General features: G+C 62.0%; 1 protein-coding gene across 3 annotated transcripts in view; it reads right to left on the bottom strand.

The window, feature by feature from the left end:
• Positions 1 to 23,425, bottom strand: part of BCR (BCR activator of RhoGEF and GTPase) — an 87,987-nt gene that overhangs the window by 23,844 nt on the left and 40,718 nt on the right. For all 3 annotated transcript variants that reach the window (XM_006065612.4, XM_006065611.4, XM_006065613.4), the window contains exons 3-9: positions 15,667 to 15,771; positions 15,142 to 15,327; positions 9,803 to 9,910; positions 6,505 to 6,565; positions 5,241 to 5,293; positions 3,367 to 3,507; positions 518 to 639 (exon numbers count right to left, since the gene is read on the bottom strand). In XM_006065612.4, coding sequence (XP_006065674.4) covers positions 518 to 639; positions 3,367 to 3,507; positions 5,241 to 5,293; positions 6,505 to 6,565; positions 9,803 to 9,910; positions 15,142 to 15,327; positions 15,667 to 15,771 — 776 coding nt within the window. The remainder of the gene's footprint in view (positions 1 to 517; positions 640 to 3,366; positions 3,508 to 5,240; positions 5,294 to 6,504; positions 6,566 to 9,802; positions 9,911 to 15,141; positions 15,328 to 15,666; positions 15,772 to 23,425) is intronic.

Raw genomic sequence — 23,425 nt, 5'->3', positions numbered from 1 at the left:
TGAAGAGCCCAGTTCAGTGACTGGTCTCTTCCTTCGTTGCTGCCCCTGCACCCTGGGCGGTCTGATCCCTGAGGGGCTGGGTGGGATCTGCAGGCCAGGGCTGAGAGCCACTCACAAGCCTCTGCGTTCTTGGCCATCAGCTGGTGATGTCTACCAAGGGCCGGGGCGGGGCAGGCACCATGCATGCCCCACCTACAGCAGACCCTGCACCCCCGGACCTCTCTGGGTCACGACCTGACAGCCCCCCTGAAGTCACAGTCAGGCTCCCCTGTTCCTGTTAAGAGTCAACAGCCCAGTCACTCACGCTGACCCAGGACATCTGCTAATGATGATCTCTGACCATGAGCCTGGCACCGTGTTCCAGGTGGAAACAGACTGTAGCTTAACGACAGTGGCCTGGCCCACAGGGGAATGACCTCTGCAAGCTGACTGGCAAGAACACCCAGTCTCCTCCTGTAGAAACCGCCCCGGGTGCCCTGGACCCTCTGCCGGGCCAGGGGGCCACACGGTCACTCACCCCCCGCTCTGCTTCTTAAGCTTGGTGCAGAGCAGCAGGTCGGTGAAGAGGAAGACGTGCCGCAGCTTGCGGGCCCCCTCCACCAGCTCCACCATGAAGCTGTCCTTGAGCAGCTGCCGGTGCTGTGGGCAGGGTGAGAGGGGCGTGGTCAGGGCGAGAGGGGCGTGGGCAGGGTGAGAGGGGCGTGGGCTGGGCAGGGGTCGGGGCCTCCGCCCCCCCCACCTCCACCTCCCGCGCCCCCTCCGCCTGCAAACACCTCACACCCCTTGCCCTCTGTCCATTAAAGTCCCCAAGCGCCCGGGGCACACGGCCTGTGGGGGAGGGTGCGTGGACAGGGTCTCGGCCGCCGGCGTGGAGGCCGGAGGGCACGGCGCAGCCCAGGGGATGGAGAGGCCGTCTGAGCAAGGGCGGCCCAGGCCTCCCTCCCCAGGATAGCCCTGGACACCCGGGCGGGAGGCAGGCCAGGAGAAGAGGGGACAATCTCGTGTGGGGGACTGCCACCACGCCAGCAAGAAGGGCCCGTTGCTGAGGGCGGACAACCGCCTGGTGAGTGGGGAGGGGCTGGGCCGGGAGGACTCCGAGAGGGGGGCGGTCACGCTCAGGGCCAGGCCCAGATCTGCGGGCGTCAGAAGGCCAGGCAGGGGTCCCCCAACTGGGGCCCCGCATTCCAGTCCTTCTCAGGTCACAGCCCGCTGATGGACAGAAGCCCACACAGGGGTCACATGTCTGATGCAGGCCCCGAGCCCCAAGGAGGCCTTGAACAGCAGGCGGACTCGAGGCACCCGTGCCCCGGCAAGCCCTGCACCTCCGCCCTGGCGGCTTCCCTGAAACAGAGGGGCGGGTGTCCCCAGTTCGCACAGGTCCAGGGCGTGTGGCGGTAGGTCGGTCACCAGCCAACAACCAATGGCCACCACCTCGTCACCTGGACCAAGGCTGTGCAGTGCCGAGGACAGGCGGAGAGGCTGGCCCACCACACCCCGGGGGCGGGTCCTTGTGCCCATTTTACAGACAGGGAGCTCTGCCACCCGCCCCTGCCAGTGCAGAAAGCAAGCAGGGACTCAGGGCTCTGTGCCCAGGGGGAGAGGGACCCTGCCCACCCAGCCTCAGGGAAGGCCCCTCAGAAAGCGCAATGCCTCCCCTCAAGTCTGCAATGGCTGGGGCGGGTGTGGGGCAGTGCAGAGTGTCAGGCCCGCTCATCACGCAGAACTCCAGAGCCGCCTCACCACGGTCCCCCCGGCAGGTCTGGGCACCCGTACCCAAGATTCTTCTTGGGGAGGCTGTGCCTCTCTGAATCCCCTACCAACACTCAGCCAGAGCCCCCCCAGAAGCGAGTGCAGCCTGGGCTGGGCACCCCCCGACACCCACATCACTATCACGTGGGGGTGGGCTCATGGCAGCCTGCCAGGCCCTGGCACAGAGCGCAGATGGTTCACACGGCGCTGCCCGCGCCGACCGCACAGTACGTGAGAGGGCGGGAGGGCTGCCCGTGAGCCAAGGCCATGACGTGGGGTCACCGCCCTCCGCCCACCTGCGCCCCCAGGGGGTGTGGGGGCGTGGGCATCTGACGGCGGGGTGTGTGCAGGTCCTGGGACGCTGAAGTCCTCGAGGGACAAACGGGGCGATGTCCCCTCGGCAGGGACTCGGCAGAAGGTTCTCCAGCCCAGGAGGCAAGACCTGGGGACCTTCTGTGAGTTGGAGGGGGAACCGAACGGGCTGAGCTACTGGACATCGCCAGCAGAGGGCACCCGACCTCCAGCTCAGTGGCGGACCGTCCCCCAGCCGTGGTCCCCGGGGAAGGAGGCCTGTGACTAGAGACCCAGGAACAAGGGCCAGACTGCCGACTGCAGGCGACACCTGACCAAAGGCAGCTGCTTCCAGCGATCGAAGGAGCAGGAAGGCTCGTCTCCTAGGGGATGCCCGCTGCAGCGGGAGGCACGGCACAGACTCGACGTGCCCTGAAGCCGCTTCCCGGGAGAGGAGACAGAGCCATGGCAAGGCTGTCTCGGCGAAAGCAACTCCCATGTCTGCTGAGGTCGCATGAACTTGTGACCAGGGAGGCTGGGCACGCACGCACGACTTCCCCCAGAGATTAGGAGCTTCGGGCCGAGAGCCACTTGCCGGCCGCCCCGAGCACCTGGCGGGTCAGACTGGGCACCACCGAGCCCTGGGGACTCGAAGGAGCAGGAAGGGGAAGAAGCGGCTCCCAGCAGTGGCGACGGTCAGGTTCACCGCCCGGCCCACATGCCCCGTCCCTGCCTGCTCCCGCCCCGGCACACGTCCAACAAAGTGTGCTCACGCTGGACGCCAGCCCCCTGATTGGCACACCTCTGCCATCTTACTGCAAGGTGCCTGGCACGGGTGGGCCACTCCCGGGAAGGGTGGAGGCAGCCAGGGCAGCACCTGGCCCCTCTGCGCCACACTCTCGCCTCCAGGGACAATGGAGGGCAAGAGGGGCCCTCGGTGCGGCGGGGGGGAGAGGAGGGGAAGGGGAACACCCCAGAGGACGTCAACCCCGTTCTCAGCTACGAACACACCACGCCCCGCTCCCTTTCTTGCCCGGGAAGTCCTTAAACCCGCTGCCAACTGTCTTATCATGAAAGAACAGCCAGGGGGGCACGGAGCGGTCACCAGGCAGACAAATGCCGTCTGCCTTCTGGTCCATATCTGGGACCCCGATCCGGCAGAAGTGTGGGGGGCTCTGCAGCGAGGCCACCACATCCCTGCAACCCCACCTGGACGCCCCGCCTGCCGACTGGGGTCCACCCTGCCAGGGTCATCTCTGCTGTGCTGAGCTGCGGGGACACGGGGGGCCCGGCGTCCCCCACCGGGGCAGTGGCCACTGCACTCACCTCTCCCTTCTTCACGGTCATGGACTGCCGGCGGGGCGTGATCTCCTCGTTGATGCTGGATAGGAAGTTCTGCGAGATGCGGAGGGCGTCCTGCAGCAGCGGGTGGTCAGGGTGGCTGGGGGGCGTGTGTTTCAGCAAGTCCTGTGTTGGGGGAAGGGTCGAGTCAGAGCTGCTGGGCCCGTGGGCCGTGCGAGCTGCAGACACGCTGGGGCGGGGTTGGGGGGCGCCCGAGGCCAGCCCTCTGACAGCCGGGGCCGCGTGGCGGAGCACCATGCCTGGGGGAGGTCCCGAGCGGAGCCAACAAGCTAATGCTGTTTGCACGCTGCGGAGAGGGGTTCCACGCTGCGGCTCTGGGGCAGGTTTCTCCAGCCAGGGCCGGGAAACTCTGGGTGGGGGCGGCCCCGTGCCCTGAAGGAGGCTGGCACCGTCGCTGGCCTCTGCCCACTTGATGCCAGTGGTGCCCCCTCGTGTGTGGCGGCGTCAAGCGAAACCACCTCTGGACGTGTTTCGTGTCCACCGAGACCACCCGGGTGCGCTGGCCTGTGCGAGGTCAGCAGAAAGCCCCCAACCTTCCCGACTCCTGCTCTCTTAGATCAGAGCCTGGGAATTCCTCTCCACGGGGGATGCCCGTAATTTGAGCTCAAAGTCAACGGTTCTCTGGTCCAGAGACACAGAACCTCTTGGCTCCCAAATCCTATGGCAACAAGAGCCTGGGGGAGACGAGACAAGTCAGGGGAGACTCTGGCATGGGGGTCCCAGGCCAGCCCCTCCACCAGGCCTGAGCTCATCGCTGCCAGGGGGTCAAATGAAGGGCCTCCAGGGTCCAGCGCCAGAGCCTGGCAAATGTGTGCAAACCGCAAATCTCAGCTCATCTCCCTCCATCCACGAAGTCTCTGAGACGTAAGACATTACGAAACGTGCAGTGCGTGGGAAACCGCGCAGCTCAGAGAAGAATGAGGCAGAGCCGCCGGGGGCGCCACCGCCCTGACGCAGCACAGGGGCCAACGGCACGCGCGCAACGGCGGGCCCAGCGTCTCTGAGTGATTAAAAGTACGTCACGTGTGTCAGCATTAAGGACCCTCCGGTGGTGGGTTCGTTGTGGGCAGGGAGCAGGAAAGGAAATGCGCGCTTTATAGGCTTCTGCGAGCTGGTCGTTCATTTTTAAAAAATGAGCGTGCAAGACTTGCTCTAAAGACCTATGGATAGGGTCGCCAGGCAGTAGGGCTGGGGGCCTTCTTCCCTCTGCTTTTGTTTCTCGGTATTAAGATGACCAGGCTGCCCAGGCGGCGCGAGTGTTAAAGAGCCCGCCTGCCAACACAGGAGACGTAAGAGACGTGGGTTCGATCCTTGGGTTGGGAAGATCCCCTGGAGGAGGGCATGGCAACCCACTCCAGTACCCTTGCCTGGAGAATCCCACGGACAGAGGAGCCTTGCAGGCTACCGTCCAGAGGGTTGCAAAGAGTTGGACATGACTGAGCACGCACACACACAGACTGAATGACGGTCACTTAACAACATGTGAGTGACTCCCCGCTATCCTCAGGAGCAGCCCCGCTGGGCGGGCCCCCTCGCGCGCCGTCCATCTGGTGGAGGGTGTGGTCCGACCGCAGCCCAGGCGGGCACCTGGCATCCGTGCCCTGCCCCCTCCCTCAGGAGAGCATCTTCATTCTCGAGCCCCTCCCCACCTGTGCCTGCGCTGATGAGGCACCGGGAGCCCCGGACCACCCCCCACCCCAGGAGCCCGGGAAAGGAGAGGCACCTCACTCCTGCATGCTCAGTACAGGTGCAGGGCAGAAAAGAGGGCAGGCGAGCAGAGCTGACCCACAGCGGCGCCAGCCCCGAGACAGCAGAAGCCAAGAGCCCTGGGGACTCACGTGCAGGACCAGTGTGCTCCGGGTCACCCGGTCCACGGGCTTGTAGAGCAGGGCTGCGGGGAGACAGGCAGGGGCTGAGAGGTCGCACGTGCAGGAGGCCGACCGCCCGCCCTGGCTGCAAGGCTGGAGGAGGGGGTGGCCCCCAGCCCGCATTCCCAGGGCACCCCACCTCCCCTCTGCCTGGGGACCGGCAGGGAACCCGGCGCCTTGGAAGGCTGGGGATGTCGCTGTGGGCTTTCCGTCCGTGACGTCAGCGCCGGGTCCGGGGCTGATCAGGACCCAAGCCTGTGAGGCTGCCTCGGAAGCAAGCACTCAAAGGCAGGGGGCGGTCAGGGAGCCAGCCGACTCCCTGGGAGGATGGGCGGGCGCGGGTCCCTGGGAGGATGGGCTGGCGCGAGTCCCTGCGGGCAGAATAGCCCGCTGGTCTCCACGCGGACCCAGGCCTGGCGCTGAGACACAGCTCCCGGTTGAACCGGTGGGTCAGCTCATTTGCTTTTTAGTATTTACGCACGCAGGCTGTGCCGGGTCTTGGCCGAGTCAGGATCTCTGATCTTTTCTGTGGCGAGCAGCATCTTCAGCTGCCTTGCGGGTGTTTTTGGACCCCTGGACGCAGCGGCCTGGAGCCCCAGTGGCTGGGCTGCCCCCTCTGCTCCATGGCCGGCACGGGACTCGCTGTGTTTTCCTGCGTCGGGGGCACTTCTGCCCGTGACCCGCCGGCTCCCGGCATCGTGCCCCCCTTGGGCAGTGCAAGCTGTGCGCTCACCCCATTTCACAGACGCGGGGGAGACCGGCTCGGAGCGGGGCGGAGCTCTGGCCCGGCTCCCATCACACGTGCTGCGCTCTGTGAGTGAACATCCTCCTGAGACCCTAACAGCCAGGAGTGAGGAGGACCTTCTCGTTCCTGAGCCCACTCTGCCCAGAGGGAGGAGGGCAAACACCCTAGGGGGCCTCGCCGCTCGGCTCTGACCCCTGCCCAGCCACTCGGGACCCGCCTTCTACACAGGTCCTTCATCCTAAACCCGTCGCATCATCTGGAAGAAGGGACGATACGATCCCCCGCAAGGTCGCTGGACGACACCGTGGCGCTGGAGAGGCCCGGGGGGCGTCCCGCGTGATCCTTGGCAGCGGCCACAGGTCCTGCCCGCTCCCTGCTCCCCTCCTCGTGACTGGAGGTCTGCAGCAGCAGAGGGGGGCCCGGCTGGGCACCCTGTCCCCTCACAGTGGCCACCCCCCACAACTCCCCCAGGGAGCACTGAGAACTCACTTTCCAGAGAGTTCTTGGTCGTCTGGTCCTTGGCCTCCTTGTTGCTCCTGGCTCGAAGGTTCTGCAGAGAGAAGAGCGCGTTTTCACGCGGGTGAACAGAGCGGCCTTGATGGTGGCAGCGAGCTCACCCCCAGGAACCTCGGGCAGAAACCTCAGCATTCTTTCAGCCACAAACCTCAGGGGTGTGTCTGGGTCACAGCGTGAGGGGCGGGGCCGACTTCAGCAAAAGTCTCTGTTGTGAGACGCCCTGGAGGCTGAACAGCCCCTCCTCCTGCTGGGACGTCCCCAGGCATTGCTAGGCGTCCCCAGGGGACACAATCGGCCCTGGCCGAGACCTCTGACACAGAGTATCTTGCAAACCCAGACCAAAGGCAGCACCTGTCCTGGGAGCGTGGACCGGCTTCCTCGCCTCAGTTAAACAGCATGCTTGGACGCAGGGGCCGGGGCAAGGGGGGTCAGAGCACCCTGCCTCGGGGCAATCACCAGCAGGCAGGCTGCCTCCATCCCTCTCCGGACTTTGCAAACGTCCTTGCCCAGGAAGCAAGCAGAGCTTTTTTAGCGGGTGGGTCATTTTTCAACATAACTGCGTTCACAGGAGCTGCCGATTCGGTCCGAGGTACCAAGAGAAAGGGAATGAAAGGGCCCTGTGTGCCTGAAATCGTCCCTGAAAAGACACTGTGGTTAATCCCAGCGCGAGGACTGGGAGCAAGAGAAACCCCAGCTGGAGACTGCATTCCTAACCTCTCGGGCTGCAGGAAACCTCCAGGGCCAGCCACCGGATAAGCCCTGGTGCCCCTCCTGGGCGTTTAGTTCTCTGCAGGGGCTCCTCCATCACCTGCCTCAGCAGCTCCCAGAGGGCAGGGGAGGGGGAGTGGGGAGCGTGCGTGAGAGCTCAAATCTGCACAATTCAGGTGCTGCTCCGGTGAGCCAGGGCGGCAGCCCACGCTTGGCGCCCCTAGAAGGCACAATGCATTTGGGCCCCTTCATCGTCTGGGAGCTCGGTGGGGCGGGGGGAGGGACTGCCTTAAGGAAACTTACAAGTTTGGTTTAACCCCGCAGCTCCCAAACCAACTACAGACTCCAGAAGCCCTTTGCACTTGATTCCCGTTACCTATTTATCAGGGGCTTCCCTGGTGGCTCAGATGGTAAATGCAATGCAGGAGACCTGGGTTTCATCCCTGGGTCGGGAAGATCCCCCTGGAGAAGGGAATGGCTACTCGCCTGAGGAATTTCATGGACAGAGAAGACTGGCGGACTACAATCAATCCACAGGGGTCACAAAGAGTTGGACAGGACTGAGTGACTAACATTTTCACTTTTTTCCCCTTGTCACCTGTTTATTATCCGGGGAGCTTGGGCTCATGGAACCCAGCGCGGGCAACTCCGGTCTGACCGGACAATGCGAACACGGATTTCTCAGGCTGGTCCTGGGAGAGATGAAGGACCACTGCTCCATGTCATTGGAGATGGAGCTCCCGTCCCCATGGCCGAGCTCTGACCCCCACCCCTGAATGCAGCCCCCTACACCTGTGGCCTGCTCCTTCCGTGTCCTTGTGGCTCATTCCACGTTCCGTGTGGTTCTAGTTTCTCTGGGCCTGTTTTTCTGCTGTTTGTTAGTTATCTGGCTCAGTTGCAGCACACAAATCTTCGTTGCGGCGTGTGGGATCTAGTTCCCTGGCCGGGGATCGAACCCTGCATTGGGAGCACAGAGTCTCAGCACTGGACCCCCAGGGAAGTCCCTCTCTGGGTCTTTTTTGAAACAGGGATGGAGAACCTGAGTGGACATCACCCGACGGTACAAAACTTCACGGCAGCCTGGCCGCTGGCTGCCCCCCAGTGCAGTCCTGTTTCCCACACCCGGGTGGGGCTCGGATCCCCTCCTGCATGTGGTCGGTGGGACCCCGTGAGCCCCGGGTGGTGTCCCACTGTCACTTCCTCCTGTTTCTGTAGAAACCTGTCTGGGTGGATGTGAACGTGGCCCCGTTTAAGTGCAGCCCGATCTTAAAACGTTACGACTCTTAATTTGACAAGGTCACCTAGGGACTCAGCGCCCACACCCCAGCTCTTGGGGGCGTGAGGGCTGCTAGTTTAATGAGTGAACAAGAGGAACAGACCCAACGCTCCAGGCCAACCGGGGCGGCTGTGGAGGGCAGCGTGGAGCCAGCCTGCAGCCCTGGGTGCGTGCTGCGTCTGCGTGACCAGCGGCACCAGGCTGGGGGGAGGGCACCACGGGCTCTGGGGGACGGGGTGGCACGTGTTAGCACCCTGGGGCGACGTTGGCGCCGGGACCCGCAGGGCCCACCTCCCCGTTAGGCTATGAGACAGCATGAACGCTCTGCAGCAAAGCCCGGATACGGCTGTAAGCACAGATACAGTCAGTCTCCCGCAAGAGAGCCGCCCTCCCTGTTTCTGGCTTCCGTTTCTCTTCCTAAAGCTGAGTTCTTGGGGCTTTCTTGGGGGTCCACTGGTTAAGACTCCACGCTACCAATGCAGGGGACATGGGTTCGATCCCTGGTTGGGGAACTAAGATCCCACAAGTAGGCAAAAGGTAAGAAATTGAAGGAAAAAAAAAGCAGCTGAGTTCTCACTCAGAGGTCTTCCCACACAGAACCCTTGCTTGGTGGGGCAGGCAGGTCAGGGCTCTGACGAAGATGAGCCCCAGGAAGAGGAAGGTGTCCCCCCAACTGCAGGGAACAGCAGGATGGGCAGGGCAGGGAGGACCCAGCACGGCCACCAGCAGCCGCTGGTGGCCGGTCTCCTGCCTCCGGGGGCTCTTCCAAGGCCCCTCCTTGTACTGAGACTCCAGGGCTTGAGGTTTCAGAGCTGCTGGGCTGGTGAGGCTGGCAGCCTGCAGCTTCCCCCGTTGTGGGTGGGCAGCCCACCCTGCGCTGCCTGTAAGCCCCAGAGGAGCGGAGCGCAAGGCCCCCACCTGTTCTCCGCCCGCAAGGTGCAACGTCAGCCTCTGGCTCGGGTGTCGAAACCCTCTGTTCCTGGGGGCCTCATAGACAAGCGCAAGACAACATCCGTTCGGGCTGCCCAGACGGACCCCCGAGCCGGGCCCTCGCAGCTGGAAGGGCAGGGAGCGTCCAAGGCTGCTCAGGACTGCAACCCCACCCCGGCTGGGGCTGACAGGGCCCACCCACAGGCATCCGGAAACACAGGTTCACGACCAGACCTCGGTGTGCAGTGCGTGTTCTCTGGGGTCACGGCGAGCCCACGATCGCCCACGGCGCTCCACCCCACCCCGGCCCCACCCAGGGAGGTGGGGGCACACCTCTCTGAACAGCATCACGCGTACCTCAGAGATTTCTGCAAACTGAGCGTTGGCCTGACAGCACTTCTCGGCTGTTTCCATGGCAACTTCATAGTTGTCCACAAAGGCCCGGTACACGCCCAGCTGGCTGGCCTGCGGGGAGAGGGAGAGACAGTGGGACGGGCGCCGGGCAGGAGCGGGGCAGGAGGCCTCCGACCCTCAGTGCTGGGCTCCCCTAAGCCCAGGTGCAGCAGCTGGTGCGGGGCTGCAGGGACCTCAGCTCCCCGAGCGCTCACCGCCGCCCACCTGCTTCCCCTGCCCACGCGCTCAGCGCACTTCTGCTCCCCACGCGACACGTGGGGAGGTGACTCACAGCCCCAGGCAGGTAGGGGCTCTCTTCCCAGCAACCTCCTCCTCCCACCCTGCTCGTTTAAACCCGGCCACCAGCAAACGGCTGGTGTTCCAGGATGTCAGTGAACAAAGATGAGCGTCTCCAGCAGGTGGGAGGGGGCGGCCCCTGCTCGTTCCAGCTGCAGACGCCTCGGCGGGACCCATCCCTGGCCCGACGGGCTGCGCTGCTGCTGCTGCTGCTCAGTCACTCAGTCGTGTCCGACCCTTTGCGACCCCATGGACTGCAGCGCGCCAGGCCTCCCTGTCCATCACCAACTCCTGGAGTTTGCTCAAACTCATGTCCGTTGAGTCGGTGATGCCATCCAACCATCTCATCCTCTGTCATCCCCTTCTCCTCCCGCCTTCAATCTTGCCCAGCATCAGGGTCTTTTCCAATGAGTCAGCTTTTCTCATCAGGTGGCTAGAATATTTGAGCTTCAGCTCCAGCATCAGTCCTTTCAATGAATATTCAGAGTTAATTTCCTTTAGGATTGACTGGTTTGATCTCCTTGGATCATAAAGAAGGCTGAGCACCAAAGAATTGATGCTTTCGAACCGTGGTGCTGGAGAAGACTCTTGAGGGTCCCTTGGACTGCAGGGAGATCCAACCAGCAAGGAGGGGCTACACAGCTCTGCTCCTCTACAACCTCTTCAGACATGTGAGAAATGCGCAGTTTAGCTGCCCATGGAGAAGACGGGCTCCCACTGCCCAGTTATGAGCTCCATCCAGATCCGCGACGGGGCTCAGGTGTCACTTGGCACACCTGGCAGGCGGGAGACCTCCGCTGCCAGCTGCAAAGCAAGGGGCGTTTGTCCTGTTCTCAGCCAAAGGCATTAACAGAAGGTCTCCTGCCCCGACAACTCAGCTGAGTCAAGACTTCCAAGGTTGGGGGCAGGTTTGTCTGCGGCCACCACCATCACCAGGGCCTGGGTCACCTCCAGAGGCAGGAGGGAAAGCCCAGCCTGGACAGGTGAGGACAGACCCCGTGACCGGCTGGGTGGGTCTCCTCCACTGCAGCCCACCGGGAGCCGGAGGCCCAAGACTTCTGCTGATCCTGGCGTTTGCTGCGTCGAACCTAAATTTTATTTCTATGTGCATTTGCATTTGTATTGAATTTTAGGTTTCTTCGGACAGCAAGGCCAGATGCCCTCTGCACTGTTTGGTCTTCTGGCCCCGCTCCCTGTGGGGGTTGCACCAAGGGTCTGGGGGCGCATGAGAAAAAACAGCAGCTGGAGGAGGCCCCGCCCGGCCCTGGTCACAGCGTTCACCTGGACAAGTCGCTGCGTCCAAGACCCCAGGTCCCCTGTCACATGGTGGGACCCAGAGCCCTTTCTCCCCCGACTCCCCCGCTCACTGAGGGTCTTTCTCCCCCGACTCCCCCGCTCACTGAGGGTCTTTCTCCCCCGACTCCCCCGCTCACTGATGGTCTCCCACCCAAACAAAGGCCCTGCTTCAGGCACTGTCTCCACCAATCATTCAGACACAGTGCGTGTGGCCGGCTAGCAGAGCACACGATAAATAAGTAAAGAAACGCATAATGACAGGTGGCTGAAGGCAGAGCAGGGGAGAACAGCAGGGCCACAGTAGATACCGTGGCTGGGGTGACCTCTTGAAGAGGCCATGGCTCAGCCTAGTCCCGAGGCGATGTTAGTACTCAAGTGTGTCCCCTTGGAATCCCTAAGTCGAAGCCCTGAGCATGGAGAATGTGACTGGAGCTGGAGATGGGCCTAAAGAGGTGATGGGGAGAAAATGATGCCGTTACGGGACCTCCCGGGTGGTCCAGTGGTTAAAACTTCACCTTCCAGGGCAGACGGTTCACCCTCTGGTCAGGGAGCCAAGATCCTACATGCCTTGCCTCGACGCCAGAAAAACCAAAACACAAAAGCAATAGTATAACAAATTCAATAAAGAACGTAAGAATGGTCCACATCAAAAATAATGTTTTAAAAACCATGAGGCTGTTCGAATGGGCCTGATCCAATCTGACAAGGGTCTTTAGGAGAAGAAAAGATTAGGACACAGAAACAGCGGGACGACCACGTGAGGACACAGGGAAATAACAGCCATTGACACATCGAGGAGAGGCCTTGGGAGAAACCAGCCCTGCCAGCGCCTGGATCTGACTACCAGCCTCCAGAAATGGGAGGAGATAGACCTCTGTTGTTTGAACCGCCTGGGAGGTAGCAGCCTAAATACATCAACACAGAACCCCTTGTTGGTTACTTCTGCCCGCTCTTCCAGGAGCTCACATGTCCCACGTGGCTTTAGAGAGGTTTAGGCAACTCATGCACCAATCAGAATCCGAGCTGCACGGGTAACCGGACAGATGGAGATCAGGTGCACCAATCAAAACCCGAGCTGCATGTAACCAGGTGCACCAATCAGAACATGAGCTGCACGGATGAAGGGACAGATGGAGACCAGGTGCACCAATCAGAACCCAAGCTGCACGAGTAAGGGGACAGATGGAGACCAGCTGCACCAATCAGAACCGGAGCTGCACGGGCAGTGGGACAGATGGAGCCCAGCTGCACCAATCAGAACGGAGACCAGGTGCCCGCCCCGCACCATGTGAGGCACTGAGAGGACACAGCATCGGTGCAGTGGTGAAACACAGAACCTGAATCTTTTCTGGAAAAAAACATCCGACCCAAACTGGTGTACCCTTAAGAAAAATGTCAAGGTTGTGGAAGACCAGCCAGGTCAAGGAAGCGGTGCAGATGTTAAGAAACTAAAGAGACCTGATGACCACATCCGGACTCAGAAGGAAAATGGCCACAAACAACAGGACACCTAACCTGGAAGAGATCTGTAGAAGGATCGCGTATTAATCAGCAGTATCACATCAACATGAACCGCCTCCGATGGAGCACTGTCCTGTGGGCTGTGGAGGAGCATGTCCTCAGCAAATACACGATGACGCACTTAGAGGTAAAAGGCAGGATCAGCACTTGACTCTCAAACTATTCACCGTGTGTGTGCGTGTGCGTGTGTGTGTGTGTGTGAGTGTGTGTGTGTGTGCGCGCGCGCGTGTGTGTGCGTGTGTGTGTGTGTGTGCGTGCGTGTGTGTGTGTGCGTGCGTGTGTGTGTGTGTGCGTGTGTGCGTGCGTGCGTGTGTGTGTGTGTGTACAAAGGAGAGGGAAAAAGAGAAAGAAAGCGAAACATCACAAGTGGTGCAGCCGGCACAGAGACTTCTTTGTGCGATTCTTTCAACAATTCAGGAAGTTTGAAATGATTAGTAACCAAAAAAACTGAGCTAATAAAAATTCAGCCAGAAACAAAGCCCCAGTTGGGTAGTGATTAACCCACAGGAAGGGAGTCAGGGCAGCGGCAGGAAGGGGCTTCCCAGCGACGAGGTGTGGCTCGTGAGTTCCTGGGGAGCGGTGGTACCAGGGCTGGGGCATTGTGGGCTCCTGGGGGGTCCCGAGACCCTCCCAGTTGGGGAGCCCAACCCCACTGTGCTCATCTGAAAGCGGTGGGGACGGAGCCGTCCACCTGTCCGTGGGGATGCCCAGCGCCCGGCCCCGGGGGCACACAGGTGAACACACGGCACAGGGCTCCCCAGCAAGCACCTCCCACGGCGGCTCCTCTTCTGTAGGGCTGCGCCTTCCCTGTCTGCCTGTCGCAGTACCTCATGCATGAAGGTAGCTCCAAGGCACCAGGGAGACCAGAGCAAATGCTGCAAATTCCGGTGTTTGTCAGACTATAAAATTTTTTTAACTTTCTGGGTGACTTAAGTGTTATTTGGGGAAGAGAGTGGTTGCGGTTTCTGCCCACAACCTGGGTCTTCAAAAATGGGGGTTTTGAGGATGGGGAGTACCTGTCTCCCTGCTCTCTGGCCCTGGGAAAGGGGTCCCAGGCGGGGAAATCTGAACCAAAGAAGCGTTCCTCCCCTTCCTGAAGCCCCGGGCAGTGGAGAGAGGGAACAGCCCACAGGAAAGCCACGCCCGAGCAGAACGCCAGGGTCCGGCATGAGCTGAGGCCGGCCAGCTGGAAGTCCGGGCAGCCCAGGAGGGCCGGGGACTGGTGCTTGGTCTCCGTGCACTCTGGACACTTAGAAGGGGGCCCAGCGACCTCAGCTGCCCCGGCCTACAAGGCCGGGTTCCCTCTCAGAGAAAGAGCACGCATACAGGGGGCCGGGCAACCCGGAAGCTGGGATTTCAGGTCCCTGCAGGGGGAACTCCGGACATGCGGGCCAGCCCGGCACCTGCCTTCGAGGAGTCCCGGGGCGAGGACTCGCAGTGCTGGGAGGCCGCCTCTCTGCTGGGCCGGCCACACACAAACCAGCCCGGCTGCCTCCTCCACCCCCGTCCACGGGATGCGCCGCGTCTCCAGGGCGCCGAGATCACCGTCACTAGCGGTAAATTCGGCTCCAGGTCCTAAAACGGCTGCCACGGGAGCTGGGGCCACACAGGAGCTCTGTCCTCACCACGTCCTCAGTCAGGAACCCCCCTGGGGACCAGAGGGCTCCTCGCCCATGACCAACCTTCCCTCCCCAAACTGCCTTTCTCTCGTTCTTTGAGAAATCCTCGACTAACCCTTTAACTCAAGAGAAGTGCACACACGCAACGAAGCGCAAGGAGCCCCGCTGCTCCCACCTGCACGGGCGGCTCCCGGCTCCCCGCCCCCGTGCCCATGCCTGGAACCTCAGTTTTGCTGCCCGGTCAGCAGCCTCTTTGTGGTCCAAAGAGGGCCCCGTCTGGAGCCTGGGAACCCTGAGCGGAACTCGGGCGGAGCCAGAAAGGACCAGAGATGTACGCGGGGTGGGCCATGGGGAGAAAGCCTGGCTTGGCGTCCTCGCCTGGGGGTCCAGCAGGGGTGCTGCACAGTACCCACTCCCCGCGGCCCGCCCTGGGCGTCTGGGGCGGTAAGATGCGCCTGGAGTCTCCCTCCCCACCACGCCCCTGGCAGAGGGTGGGCGTCAGGCTCAGGGCGAGGCCTGGCCCCGCCGCCCTCCACCCTGTCACAGCCGCGAGGCCCCCGGGTTCCTCACCAGCTTCTGGAAGAGGTCGCCCACGCGCTGCTGGCCGCTCCAGCGCTGCACGCGGGGCAGGAGCCCGTCGTAGAAGTCCTTGTGGATCTCGTAGAGCTCAGGCACTTTGAAGAAGATGGTCTCGATCTGCTGGCTCGTCAGCACGGGCTGAGAGGTGGTGGCAGCCGCCTTCAGAGGCTTCATGGGCTGGAAGAGGGCACAGGTGGCGGGTGGTGGGGGGGCGGCAGGGGACGGGGCTCGCCACGTGCCCGGTGTGCGGCGGTCACGTGAACACACACGCGCTTCGGTTTTTAAATTTCAGCAGCCACAAAAGCGTGAAGCCGGCTCGGCTGGGCACCGCGTCTCACGAGTGTGTCCACCGCCCCCTCCCCCGGGGAGGGCCGACCTCCGCGGCCAAGGCCGTGTCCTGCCCTCCTGCGGGTGTTGGCGGGGATTCCAGGGGGCAGGCGGGGGCTGCTCCCAGGCCTCCATGGCAGCGCTGCCCAGGCCTGCCCTGCCCGCCCGGCACCCCTCCGCCCCCCTCACCAGCAGCAGCGCCTCCAGGTGGCTCAGGTAAGTCTCCTCGCTAGCCAGGATGCCAGACAGGACCCATTTTCTCATCTCTGAGCCCTTTTCCAAGTCCGGCTCACTCTGCAGGACAAAAGGACAAACGTCAGGCCCGAGGGGGCGGGTGGGGGCGGCGGGGAGAGTTGTTGAGGTGGAGGAAGCCGGCTCGTGACCCTGAAGATCAGCTTCCCGAGAAGATTCTGGGTGGGATGAGACTCAGGAGGCCTGGGGGCCCCCCGGCAGGTCAGGCCCCGGTTTCCGGTCCTTGCAAAGTCTGGCCAGTCATCCAGCAAAGCTGGGGGCCACCCTTGGCCTTGACGCCAGGCAACGGGCAGTGGGGAGCTGGGCGGAGGGGCAGGCAAAGCCCTCCTACGAACCTTGAGCCCGTGACCAGAGGAGTTGAGCCCGGGGTGGGGGTGGGGGTGGGGAGGGGCATCGGGCCCAGCCCACAGCCACTGCGGCCTCTCCGCCACAACACCCCCTCGCCCGGCACCTGCCCAGCCTCAGCACCGCTACCACTGGACCTTTGGACCGGCCAAGGCTGGGTGGCCCGCCTCGTGCCCAGTCACAGGGCGAGGCTGGGGCTGACGCCACCTGCCCAAGGGAAACCCCGTCTCCTGGGTCCAGGGCCTTTGTCCCTTAAACCTGCTGTTCTGAGCCTGCTTTCTAGATGCTGGGACCCACATACCTATGGGCTACAGCAAGGACCCCCTCCTCCCCACTCTGCAGTCTTTGCCTCGAACACAGAGCTGGCAGGCCCCTGGATGCAGACAAGGGGGGCCGGGTTTGGAGGCTGAAAGACGACAGTGCCGTGCTGGGTGTGACGGTGTCACACCAGGGACGTGTCCCCGGCGCCCCAGAACGCGACTGTCCTTGGAGATAAGGGTCTTTAGAGACGTAATCAAGTTAACATGAGGTCAGTGGGCTGGGTCCTAGTCCAAAACGGCTGGTACGCCCTTCTAAGAAGAGATCAGGTGATCAAAAGGCACAAACTTCCAGGAACAAAACAAGCAAGTCCTGGGGATGTACGGAACAGCTCGCTGACCGTGTGTTAGCCGCTCGGGTGTGGCCGGCTCTGCGGCCCCAGGGACGGTCGCCCGCCAGGCTCCTCTGCCCATGGACCTCCCGCTCTGGAGCGGCCAGGCTCCTCTGTCCACGGACCTCCCGCTCCGGAGCGGCCAGGCTCCTCTGCCCACGGACCTCCCGCTCCGGAGCGGGTTGCCACAGTCGGTACCATGCCGTATACGTGAAAGTTGCTGAAAGAACAGATCTTACGAGTTCTTAGCACACAAAACATTTATAAGCAGGCGTGGTGATGGATGTTGAGTCATGGCCAGCAATCGTTTTACAATATACACATATACCCAACCACTGTCTCGTACACCTAGGATAAACACCGAGTTATAAATCGACGCCTCGAGAAGACGAGGAGGAGGGGTTTAGGACACAGACATACCCGGTCGGAAAGACGCAGGGGGAAGACGGGCATCTCTGAGCCGAGGAGAGAGGTCCCGGGAGAAACCAGCCCCCCTGACACCTTCACCTTAGACGTCCCACCTCCAGAACTGGCAGAAATCAATCTCTCTTGTTTAAGCCACACGGTCTGTGATGGTTTATTACAGACGCCCGGGAAACTGACACGGAGCATGATTCCAAAGGCAACGAAACTGCTTTTTCATCAACTTACGGGCTGAGGTCTTCTGCCTGCTCCCTGACAGGCAATGAGGCAGTCTGGGGTCAGGGTGGCTGTGTCCAAGGCCTGCGCCCCACCTGGCTGGGGTTTTCCTCCCTACGTCCAGCCTGTGCTGCTGGCCCCACTGCAGCCCGAGGGTGGTGCCAGGGGGCTGAGGCCCTGTGTCCCTGTGTCCAGAGAAGAGGACACAGCCCTGCCCTTTCCGCCACTGGCTCCCCAGCCTGCAGGTGAGCCGAGCCGGCCCTATCCTTGGGTGTGGAACCGGAGCACTGGCCGTTGGTCACTCGGGGGGACGTGACGGACGGGGCAGGTCCCGGCCTTGGCACCGCTGACCTCTGGGGCTGCAGGATTCTCTGCTGGGTGCCGAGGGGCACCCTGTGCCATGCTGGGTGTCAAGCGGCACTTCTGGGCTGCGTTCACTGCACCAGCAGCAAGGCCCTACCCCCGGTTACGCCAGGGCAAACGCCCGTGGGTGTCGTCACCCATCATCCCACACCAGCGCGGGCCTCCTGGCACTCCCGTCGTCGTTGTTCAGTCGTGTCCAGCTCTTTGTGACCCCGTGGACCGCAGCACGCCAGGCCTCCCTGTCTGTCACCAACTCCCGGAGCTTACTCAAACTCATGTCCATCGAGTCGGTGATGCCATCCAACCATCTCATCCTCTGTTGTCCCCTTCTCCTCCTGCCCGTAATCTTTCCCAGCATCAGGGTCTTTTCCAATGAGTCAGTTCTTCGCATCAGGTGGCCAAAGTACTGGGGCTTCCGCTTCAGCATCAGTCCTTCCAATGAATATTCAGGGTTGATTTCCTTTTGGATGGATTAGTTTGATCTCCTTTTTCTGTTGTTGTTATAATTTCACTTGTTCATTTATTCCTGGCTGTGCTGGGTCTTCGTTGCTGTGCAGGCTCTTCTCTAGCTGTCGTGAGCAGGTGCTCCGAGTCTCTAGTTGTGCTCGGGCTTCTCACGGCAGCGGCTTCTCTTGTTGCCGAGCACGGGCTTCAGGAGCCGCAGCCGTGAGCTCAGCAGTTCTGGCTCCCGGGCTCCAAAGTACACGCTCCACACTTGTGGTGCCAGGGCTTACCTGCTTCGAGGCATGAGCGATCTTCGTGGATCAGGGATGAAACCCACGTCTCCAACACTGGCACGCCGATTCTTTATCACTGAAGCACCAGGCGAGCCTGGTTTGATCTTCCTGCTGTCCAAGGGACTCTCAAGAGTCTTCTCCAGCACCACAATTTGAAAGCAGCAATTTTTCAATGCTCAGCCATGTTTAGGATCCAACTCTCACATCTGTACATGACTACTGGAAAAACCATAGCTTGGACTATACGGGCCTTTGTTGGCAAAGTAACGTCTCTGCTTTTTAACATGCTGTCTAGGTTGGTCACAGCTTCTCTTCCAAGGAACAAGGGTCTTTTAATTTCATAGCTGTAGTCACCATCTGCAGTGATTTTGGAGCCCAAGAAAATAAAGTGTCTATTTCCATTGTTTCCCCATTGATTTGCCATGAAGTGATGGGACCACATGCCATGATATTAGTTTTCTGAATGATGAGTTTTAAGCCAGCTTTTTCACTCTCCTCTTTCACCTTCAGCAAGAGGCTCTTTAGTTCCTCTTCACTTTCTGCCAGAGGTGGTGTCATCTACGTATCTGAGATTATTGGTATTTTTTCCCAATAGTCTTGATTCCAGCTTGTGCTTCTTCCAGCCCAGCGTTTCTCATGATGTACTCTGCATATAAGTTAAATCAGCAGGGTGACAATAAATAGCCTTGACGTACTCCTTTCCAGTTTGGAACCAGTCTGTTGTTCCATGTCCAGTTCTAACTGTTGCTTCCTGACCTGCATACAGATTTCTCAGGAGGCAGGTCAGGTGGTCTGGTATTCCCATCTCTTTATGAATTTTCCAGCGTGTTGTGATCCGCACAGTTAAAGGCTTTAGCGTAGCCCATAAAGTAGAAGTAGATGTTTTTCTGGAACTCCCTTGCTTTTTCTATGATCCGACGGACGCTGGCAGTTTGATCTCTGGTTCCTCCGCCTTTCCTAGATCCAGGTTGAGCATCTGGGAGTTCTCGGTTCACCCACTTTTGGGACGTGAAGGATTTCGAGCATCGTCTTGGTAGCCTGTGAGATGAGCGCCATTGTGTGTTTCCATAATACCTGGAACAGGACCTCCCAGGGCAGCCCCTCTGGACCCCCAACCCTACTGGCCCTTCCCACCTGCCTGGCCTGGCAGGAGGGAGGTACTTCGTGGTGGAGAAATGGCAGATCTGACAGGAAGCACCCGGGGCTGAGTCAAGGGGTGGGGGTGCGGCCATCAGCCAGGCCTGCCCTGCGAGCCCCACTGTCTCAGGCCCTTGCCCTCCTGCCCTGAGCCTTGGCTGCCCAGGTGCGAACTGGAGAAAAGGAGCCCAGTTCCCACTTGCCCCCGTGTCTGCTTTCTGCATCCTTGGGACTTACAGCGCATCCTGGCTGCCCGCCGGGACCACCCAGAAAGGCTGCCTGGACCACCACTCTGCTCTGGGCATCGCTGTGTATGCATAAGCCAGGTGCTCGTGTGTGTGTGTTTCGTGTGTACACGCATGTGTGTGCTTGTGTATGTACACGTGTGCTCAAGCACGCACACGTGTGCTTGCGTGTATATGTACGTGTGCTCCTGTGTATGCACACGTATGTGTGCGTGTGCACGCATGCGTGTGTACACGTCTGCGCTCATGTGTGTGTTCATGTGTGCGTGCACATATATGTGTGCTCATGCATGTTCCCATCTGTGTCTGTGTACACGTATGGGGGGTAGCCATCGGATTCTCGGCTTTCAGCCACTCTGGGGAAAGGACACCCAGGTCCCACACCACAGCCCCGTCCAGGCCATGCTGGGCAGTGGGAGCCTCTGGGCCAGGGCGCCCAGAACCCCAGGTTCTCCACCAAGATCCACAGAATAAACCGACCAGCGAGAGGACCCAGAACCGCTGGCTGGGCCCTGCTGTGGCCACACCTTCAAGAAGGTGCAAAGGTCCCTCCAGGGAACCCTTGTCCATCAGATGAGCAGGTTCCGGGGTCCAGGACCGTCCGGGCAGCCAGCTCCGGGGCCCCCAGCACCATCAGCAGAGATGTGCAGGGTGGGGGGGCCCAGCCACCCCTCTCCTCTCAGACCACGGAGGTCATGTCTCGAATGGAGGCACCCTGGGGAAGCTGCTCCCAGGGGACCCTGCTCACACCTCCCGTCATGGCCGAGGTGAAGGCTTGTGTGCCTGGGGGGAGCTGCTCCCCAGCCCTACGGCCTGGAGAGCCGGGTGGAAAAGGATGGCGCCCCGTCCTGCTCTCTGCTCCCAAGGGCCTGGCCGGGTAAAGGAACGTCTGGGCGAGGCCCAGGGCTAGACTAGAACCTTCTCCTGAGCCTCAGAGGGGCTGGGGGCAGCGGACAGGGGCCTGAGCACCGGCTACCCCACCCAGAGGCGAGAGGGCGGAGGGAACAGGAGGAGGGGGCAAAGGGCAGGGCGGGACTGCAGCGCTGACACCTGCCCTGCGCGCGCGGGCTCTGACAAGGGTGTGTGCAGGCACCCAGGACGGAGAGGGCAGGAGGAAGCTGGAGGAAAGAGGCCTCCACTGCCCGGGAGCTGGAGGGGAAGACAACACAAGCCCTGGGGCTAAGAGAGCAAAAAAAAAAAACCCCCAGTGTGACAACAAGGTCGGGGAACGGAGGGAGGGAGCCAGGGGAGCAGAGGGGCAGCCCGCCAGCCAGCTGCCAGGCCCAGAGCTGCAGGGCCCCCACCCCCACCCTGGGGCAGTCGCAGCCTGCTGGCCAGCGCGGCTGCAGAACAAAGGCTACCCCCTCCCAGGACAGCAGCTGGGGTGACGCCTGGACGCTCGTCTGCACCCCTGACGCGCTGGCCGGAGGCCCTGGTCCGGGCTCCCCGGGAGCCCACTCCTCTCTGCAGCGTCTCCGAGGGGCTGACGAATGCGTAACCTCACTGTCCCTCGCAGAGACGAGGGACGTGTGTCCGCTGGCACTCTCCCGGGACTTGGGTCCCCAGCTGGCACTGCACACTCGTCGTTCCAGGGAAACGCAGACACGCCCAGCAGCCCCTCTGAGGACGAGCACCAGGAGGGAGGCGCTCGCTGACGCTCCGCGCCGGGACAGCCTCCTAGGGTCACAGGACCCACCCTACTGCCCACCTGGCTCCTCCCCCAGTGCCCCGGGCAACTCCCCGGGAACCCCTACTCACCCTGCAGGCATGTGTTCCTGGAGCTGACCTGCACCCCCAGGAGGCCAGCGAACCCCCGCATCGCCATGGGGTCCCCAGGAAGGTCCTCCTGACCCCCCACCACCCGCCACCCTGAAAGGGCCCAGGCTCGGCGGCCCCCACCCTGGAGGGGCGGGATGGAGGGGAACGGGCAGGGACCCCGGCCCTGGCGGATGGGGGATCGGGCAGCCACGACCGCAAGACCACAGTGCTTCCTGTGGGCGCCAGGAAGCCCCAGCCGCATCGTCCTCAGACGCACAATCAGAGACGAAAGAGGGAAGTGTCCCTACGTGGCCGACGGGGCCCCAGAAAGCCAGAGCTCTCTGCTGGTCTCCGGGGCCCCGAGCCCTGGACCACAGGGCTTCCAGAATAAAACCACGCATGCCTCATCCGGTCCCGTCCCCGTCTCCCCCAGGTGCCACCTGAAAGCCCCCTGGGCCAGGTGCCCGCTTGGGGCTGGAGCCCCCAGGCCCGACAAGCAGGTGCAGCCTTCTCGCCATGTGTGTAAGGCGAGACGAGTCTGAGGGCTCCTGGTCTGGACAGGCTCTCCAGCAGGTGGGCCCCCCAACTGGGGGTAAAGGGTGGGGGGCACAACCCCAAGTCAGCGTGCTGGGGGCCTGAGGGCAGGGGCCCGGGCAGGGGCGGAGGTTATGTGCCGGGGGAAGACAGCCCTCAGGGACCACAGACAGACAGGGAGGACCGTCCCGAGTCCAGGGATCGGGCGTTAGGATGCTCGTCTGTCCCAAGTCACACCCGCAAGGCAGGGTGAGAGAGGAGACCTCAGGAAGGGCAGGGCAGGGGCCGAATGGCTCAGCTGAGGGGCGGGGAGGCCTTCAGAGCTGCCACGGTGTGGCCTCGAGCAAGTCACTCTGCCTCTCTGAACCCCGGTCTCTTCGTCTATGGAATGCCGGGGTTGGCAGTGTGGGTAAGCCACACCAGGCAGGCATGTGTTCACACAGGCGCCCACCTACCGCCCCCGTTTCAGGGGGAGAAGCTTGCCTGGCAGGGGGAAAGCCAAAGTGTCAGTGGCTCCATCACGTCTGGACTCTTTTGCGACCCCATGGACCGCAGTCTGCCGGACTGCCCCGTCTGTGGGATTCTCCAGGCAAGAATCCTGTAACGCGTGGCCATTTCCCTTCTCCAGGGGAACCTTCCCGACCCAGGGACTGAACCCGGGTCTCCTGCACTGCAGGCAGATGTTTTTACCATCTAGGCCAGCAGGGAAGCCAGAAATCACAGAAGCCAAAGGAAAACGGCAGTCCTGAGTGAAGGCGCCGGCCCCACAGGGGGGCCACGTGGTGAGGAGATGTGGTTCCAGCCACGGGGGAAACCACAGCCCTCGCTCTCATTGCTAAATCCGGGGTGGAGACGCCCCAGAAACAAGCTGAGCGGGAGGAGGGTGTCGGTCATCGGGGGCACTTAGCCTGCACTTAGCCCCTCGGGCGGGCCCGGGAGGCCAAGGGTGCCCGGCCAGGTCCTGACGCCCCTCGGGGGCACCGGCCTGAGGCGCGAGGCCACGGGGACCGGGAGTCAGGCCTTCACGGCCACTGCCCGCGAGGGAGCGCACTGGGGCGGTGCCAGCTTTTGCTTGCCATGGGCCTCGGGGCCTCAGTTCCATCGCAGAGCAGAGGGGATGGCAGGAGGGTCACTAAAGACGGGGAGGCCCCTGGAGAAAGACCCCAGAGAGCGGGTAAGCCATCTCAGCAGCTCCTTGGGCAAGAGCAGGGGCTAGTGTGCTGGGGGATGGGCCTGGACCCGACCCGCCGTGCACCCTGCCGGCCGAGACAGAGCCCCAGGACCCCCAC

The sequence above is a fragment of the Bubalus bubalis genome, chromosome 17, assembly GCF_019923935.1.
Source record: "Bubalus bubalis isolate 160015118507 breed Murrah chromosome 17, NDDB_SH_1, whole genome shotgun sequence".
NCBI classification, from domain to species: domain Eukaryota; kingdom Metazoa; phylum Chordata; class Mammalia; order Artiodactyla; family Bovidae; genus Bubalus; species Bubalus bubalis.
The sequence above is the reverse complement of the archived record's forward strand: the minus strand, read 5'-3'. Positions and strand labels throughout refer to the sequence as shown.